The sequence below is a fragment of the Solea senegalensis genome, unplaced genomic scaffold, assembly GCF_019176455.1.
Source record: "Solea senegalensis isolate Sse05_10M unplaced genomic scaffold, IFAPA_SoseM_1 scf7180000014346, whole genome shotgun sequence".
Taxonomy (NCBI): domain Eukaryota; kingdom Metazoa; phylum Chordata; class Actinopteri; order Pleuronectiformes; family Soleidae; genus Solea; species Solea senegalensis.
In genome coordinates, this window is record NW_025321027.1 from 1 (window position 1) to 6,674 (window position 6,674).

Genomic DNA, 6,674 nt, shown 5'->3' on the forward strand with positions numbered 1-6,674 from the left:
GCCTCCGGCCAGTCACAATCCAGGTGTCTGCTGCCAGCTCCACCAGAGCTACGGCTCGTTTGGTCAAGTCTTTGGGGTTCTCAGCCAGATCCTCAGGAACATGAAGAGAACTGATTTTATACCTTGCGGAAAGAAAAAAAACACTTCCTTGTAGTGGCCAGAATCTGGTGATACAATATATATCCAAATGCAGGTGTAACAATACCATATATTGGATGCTATAAGCAAGGGTATAATGTTGGGATTTCTTTTTTATCAGAGGCTTCATTTCAACACAAACTGCTGTCGAGAATATTTACAAAGAACTGATGAAACATGACAAGGACAAACAACATCGCAATATTTTAGCAAATGGACATTTCCTTACATCCCTATGAGAAAATATTTTGAACGTTGGTTACAATCGCGACAACTTTCAGACGACTGTCCTTCACTTACTCCTGAACGTGGGCCTCCATCACATCTGTGACGCTAATAATTGGAGCCACAATGTTGAGAATCTTGACCATCTCTCTATAAACGGCTCCCACCATCTCCAGATCAGCATCCACCAGGCAGCCGATGGTTCCCATGGTAATGGGCCAGTTAAGCAGTCGACAGCTCACGAGCACACAGCAACCAGCGAGAACGTCTTTCTTTTGGAGGCTCACATTGATGAAACTGTCATGCTGATAGGCCTGCTGGTAATGAGACTGTGAGAGATTCTCAATTCCACTGTGGACCCTGAGAGTCTGACAAATGACTTTTACACGCTGCAGGCCTGTAAAGACATTTCATCAAAGATATACAAGGATACAGTGGCAGGAGTTGTATCTAACCATGTATCTATTAGGCAAAAGTCCCCGTGGTGAGAGGATCTTACCTTTTATCAGGTTTGGACACGGCTTTTTGGCTGAAGTCGTGGCTCGGACGAAGTTAACGCCTGAGAAAAGACAAACATTCAGCAAAGGCAAAAATGGAATTGTCAACAGCTTTTGTCAGGCTACAATACATAAACAGTTCAAAAACATTTATCCACACAACCTTGTAACGAGAACTAAATATGGCGAGTTCTTCATTATCAGTGTTATTTCAAAAGAAAACTCCAAACATTTGATATTTTCAGGTTTTCAGGCATTCAGGTTTCTGATTTAACTAAATCAGTTTAAGTTCTGGACTAGTGGGTGGAAAAAGCAAAGACGTCTCCTACTGTTGTATGATATTTTGACAGTCTTTAACAAGCCAGAAAAGAATGCAGTGTTTCTGGGAAAGGCTGTCACACTGTGCACAGCAAGTACTGAGGAAACAAAGAACAGCAAAGCAAAGTTTGTCGTCGTACGGCTGTTAATTAAATAAATACTCATCCCATTCACCAACATAGAACATCATCATTATTATTATTATTATTATTATTATTTATTATTATTATTATTATGAAGCAGGAACAGACAACGTGATGCAATTCAAGTTTTCTTTTGCCCCAGGGTTGCCACACAAACCACATCAGAGGTCTTGAAGTTTCCATATTCACTAGGTGTTGGTCAGCCTCTGTGATAATTTAATTTATTGTACATTTGTTTGGAATATGAAACAGCACAGTATAATGATATATACACACAGAAATAATATAAACCTCAAGGCAGGTCTTGGATAATTATGTCCTGTCTCCTGGAGGAGAACACTGTCAAAACATAAACAGTGCATATCCCTGATCAAATGTGTTAATCCAAATTAGCACAGACAGGAAAGTGGCGCACAGTTTTGATCCCTGGTTTTCCTACTGCAGGAAAACTAATTTCCTGCAAACATGATCATGAGCCAAGATTACACTGATGATACTGTAAAAATAATATATTCAGAGGGCATTTTGAATAACCTTAAGTTTGGTGTGTAAAGTTGCAATGTAACAATGAAAACAACTGTGTTTCATTGAAAACCATCGTCGAATGAGTTCACACAACACAGATTCAGACCACATATCCACACGACTCTCCAAGTGCTGCTCAAAATAGCAGTGTTTCGTTTTTTATGTCTGTGATGAGAAGGCAGCAGTTCTCTGAAACACGAGTGAGGTCGTGAGACACCAAAATTAATGTTGAAAGAGAACAGTTGAAATATGGACCTCGAGTCACCCTTGAAGAAAGCTCTGCAAGTTCAACTGAGGCAGGGGGTAGTTATTACTATTATAAACAATGACCACCACCATATTTTGCAATCTATAACATTAAAGTAATTATATTGTCAGTTAGGGCTGTCCGATTTTGAATACATATCTAATTGTGATAACTTTGACAGGAATTGTGATATCAGACAGAAAGGCAATTTTTACATCATTATTCTCATTTTCAATAAAAAAACACATTTAAAATGATTATTGTGTGATAGATGTTCTCTTCAGTTTGTAGAATATGATGTGTATAGATCAAGACAATACAATTTTGGCTTTATTGCGCCTCCAACGATTTGAAAATTGCAGTAGGCTGTGTTTCAATTTCAATAAAATGCCAATCAAGTATTTAGCCCTATTGTCAGTACATCTACTACTGGTCTCTCTCTTCTATCTCCACTTGTTTTCCAAAAATATAGCAGTTTCACAAATTAGATGTTGTGCTTTTAAGAGCATTTACACCTGAGGTCTCAAACTCAGATGACCTGGGAGCCACTGAGCACTGAGTCTGTTCAGAAAAAGTCCACCTTTTTGTGAAAATGATATCACCATAATCTGATATTGCAATAACTTCATTTAGATGACACATAATTCCAAAACAAAAGTGTAGATATTTAGGAATTATGTTTTTTCAATAATTAAAACAAGTTTTCTGATCTTTACAGCTTCTTAAATGTTAATATCTTCTGGTGTCTTTGCTTCATATAACAAAGACAAAAGTGATTCATTTTGGTTTGTGGACAAAACAAGACATTCGATAACATTATCAATTCCAGGTTCTGGTCAACATTTTCTGACATTTTACAGTCCAAACAAGTACTCGATTAATCGATAATAAAAAATAATCGTTAGTTGCATTGACACCTGTTTAACACTTGTGTTCTGTTCATACCTGATCCTTCGACGTGTTCGTCAGCCAGTGATCCTTCTGACACCACGGCGCCACAGTCCACACACACCAGCTGTGACTGCGCATACAAATCATCGTCTATGATGTTTGACGAGCCGCAGCCCGGGCAGCTCAGAGCCGAGCGAGACATTTTCTAAACAAACCTGATAAATGATGCCACGAGAGTTAGCTCAGCTAAGTTATCACCAACAGGAAACTACCGCAATGAAAACAGTTATGTCGCCTGGTTTGAAGTGCGCGAATTAAATGTGTCCGGGCCGGCACAAGGTTTAGAGCGTCTAAGGTTCCACTTAATGCAGTTGGGAATGTCACCACAGGAGGAGAATTGCATTAACTTCTTAAGCTTTCATGTCATGTGACCCACTGACTCAAAGCAATGCCACATATTATTGGATCAATAAGACATATCTCCTTATATTATTAGATTTTCTTTTGCATTTTATATTCTATATGAACATTAATAACACTATTTTTCAATAGCTTCCATGTGATCCAATGAACTCAAACTCATTGACATATTTTTTGGTGCTAATATTTCTTTAAAATACTGATATTCCTCTATTTATTAATTTATGTAATTATTTTTCGACATTTAATTGTATTATTTTCACCCAACACCAACAGGATACACCTCTTTTGTGTCCCCTATCTTATTTAAATAGGCCTGTGTCAATAAACATGGGTGAAATGTAGCAGGTGCAAGTGAAAAAAGCAGGATTTGATTCACATAAAATGCCAGAAGAACTCATATCTCAAATTCAATTAATAAGGAGTCAGTGTGGTACATTGTATTGGAACTACTAAAAACTAATAATTTAGTCCTCCTTTCAGTAAAAATGCATCACTGATACACATCTAGATTGTCCTGAAAAAAAATAGTCATTCATTTTTTTATTATTATCTTTTCTTCATTGATTTTATTTAATTTTGCATATTTAATTCCATATAGCAGTAACCTCAGTGCAGAAGACCAATTCAGAATACACCATTTTATAGGCTTTTTAAAAGTGCTTTTTAGGTTAGCATCATGTAAACCTTTAGTAGTACAAGAGCAGTAAGATTATTTTACAGCAAAGTAAGGCTCTTTACACAAAAACAGCAAGCCAACATATCAGTGATTATTTTTACACATCATTTTGTGCTCAACATGAAAATTATTAAAAAACAATTCATTAGTTTCAAAGTCAGTCAAGCACATAGAAACATTTCAAAATCATCAACATCTTTCAAAACATCTCAAGTGCTTTACAGTGAAGTTCTAATTTTGGAACTGTGATTATTCAATTATTCACTAACTGGGTGGAGCAGAAATAGAAGTGTGAGCTGTGAATCAGCATAGACAGCCTACTTCAGTGAGTTCATGGACATCAGGATGCTTGGTTGTTCTTCTATGACACGTACAAGCAATTTGTCAATGTATTGTTCCAGCTCTGATATCTTTTTGTCTCTCTCAGACATCTGGTTCTCCTGTTTCTGCAGCAGGGACACAAGTTCCTCTCGAGTTAGCTGGGAATATGGCCCTTTAAGCCCCGAATCTGCCGTTATCTGTTGGAACAGTGTAGTAAATAAACACGTTGATCCCATTTGAATTACATGAACAAGTATTAACAATTACAAGTAGTTACTCTGAGAGCCTCCATCGCTCCCAGTGAACTCCCCAAAAACACTTCCAGGTCACATATATACAACATACACAGACATTAGATAATCCCATTCTCCAGAAACTAAAGTTGTGATTTTGAAAAAAAACTATAATTATGACGTCCCACGGAACTACCGTGTTTTATTTTTTAGCAGCAGAATGCTTCTTGGTGTTTTCTGTCATAGTGTCACAATGAACACAGCTCGCTTTACTCGCGCTGTGCGCTTCTTCTGCTTTGCCTGTTTACTCGTGACATAAAATCGTGCATCACTCATTCTATCCCTCTCCTCATTCATTAAAAAGTTACACACAAGTGCTTTAAGTGTGATTAAGACGACAGTAATGTATATACAAACACACACACACACACACCTTTGTTTTCTCTTGAACATCACTAAAGATTCCAACGGATTCGTGACTTTTACCCCCTGGAGCGGTGGAGACAGACTTTTGTTCCAGAGGATTAAGTGGCCTTACAGGTAGAAGCCTGCAAACACAGAGAAGAATAAAAGCACTGCCTTGATGAGAGTGAAAGGAAATGAGCTACTCATAGGTTGTTTTCAAATCTGAAAACAAAACATAATGTGCATAATATCATTGCAGACTGTGTGCAGCATGATAACAGCACACCACAAAATCTGCAGCTAGACGTGTGTAATCTATAATTTAAGACGGCGCTGGTTGCACTATCCGTTTGCCTTTCTGTCGAGGAACTGAACTGCCTCACCTGCGTGAACTTGTAGGAGGGGCTTCCTTCTTCACTCCCGTTACCTCTGCAGTGCTCTGTGATCTAGAAGGCTCTTTCAGTGAAGTGTTCTGAACGGAGAGTGTGGCCTCTGGCTGTGGGCCACATGCTTGGTTTGCACCTTTATCGGGTGCAGGCACAACTGTAGTATCCATAGCATGGCAACTGTCAGTGTTTGGATGAATTAAAGTGCTTGAAATGGTCGGCGGAGGGGGAGGAGCATGGGTCACTTTTGAAGATTTCACTTTGGATTCATCAGTAGCGCGGGACACAGGTGGGGGCCGCTGTGTTGATCTTGTGTCACCAGGGGTTGGTGTATCATCTCGAAGTGTGACCTCATCGTCATCATCTTCAAATGGATTCAAGCCACAGGCGACAGGCACTCGTTTTGTCTGTGAGCCACCTCCCTGGGAAATGTTGCCACGAGAAGACGAGACTCTTTTGGATTCAGTCGATGACTCTTCCTCTGCAGAACGAGGTCGAGACGGTGCAAGGCGCTTACCGTGTTTACCAGCACTTTCAGTTCCTTTGGTGGGGCTACTTTGTATTAAGTTCTGAGTGGTCTTTGCGTCCGTGCGAGACTGACTCAGAGGAGCGATCAATTGTACCGAACGCTGAGGGAGAACACTGGCAGTCTTGACATCTTTGTCATTACTCTGCTTGTTATTTTGTGCCAGATGCTGCAAAGCTACATCCTGCTCCCTCCGACTCTCAACTATATTCCTTCCTGGAGGCGGAGGAGCTGGACGCTTCTCCCGCTGAGCATTAATCAGGTTCTTCTCATCTATGGAAATGCTCTTGCCTCCCTCCGATGACACAGCAATTTGACACCTGGAAAAAAAAAAAAGCAGATACTAAATTATGTTTTGGCTTTCTTATTGTTAATTACCATCAAAACAAAACTATTCTCACAAGGAAACAGGATGCAAGTGCTTCACAGCATAATCCAGGATGTTGAAGAATAATTAAAAAAGATAAAGTGCATTAAACCTTGCATTATAAATTACACATAACAAAAACACACCACACAAACACAAGCAGAAGTATCCTCAGTTAAAATAAAAACAGTGAACTGTCCACCACCGTCACTATAATTTGGATTTTAATGAACCACTCCCTCAGTCAGTCTGCACCGACCCTAACAAGCACAGGCCTGTGCAATTTACGTGACAGAGTCGAGTTTAGGTTGCATTACAATGAGAAAGTGTCAACTGCTGTTGTGGAATGGCTC

General features: G+C 39.3%; 2 protein-coding genes across 2 annotated transcripts; both read right to left on the reverse strand.

The window, feature by feature from the left end:
* Window positions 1-4: 4 nt before the first annotated feature.
* LOC122761140 (transcription factor IIIB 50 kDa subunit-like) lies at window positions 5-3,284 on the reverse strand (the record flags this gene model as incomplete). Its single annotated transcript, XM_044016320.1, has 4 exons — window positions 3,039-3,284; window positions 863-922; window positions 439-760; window positions 5-122 (listed from the first exon to the last, which is right to left on the reverse strand). Coding segments are annotated over exons 1-4 (648 nt in total), but the record flags the coding sequence as incomplete, so codon positions are not given.
* Window positions 3,285-3,971: 687 nt separating this feature from the next.
* On the reverse strand, window positions 3,972-6,635 carry LOC122761137 (rab11 family-interacting protein 1-like). The gene is made up of 4 exons (XM_044016316.1): window positions 6,615-6,635; window positions 5,426-6,297; window positions 5,071-5,185; window positions 3,972-4,601 (listed from the first exon to the last, which is right to left on the reverse strand). The coding sequence occupies exons 1-4, from the start codon at window positions 6,633-6,635 to the stop codon at window positions 4,401-4,403; spliced, it is 1,209 nt and encodes a 402-aa protein (XP_043872251.1). The 3' UTR covers window positions 3,972-4,400.
* Window positions 6,636-6,674: the final 39 nt, after the last annotated feature.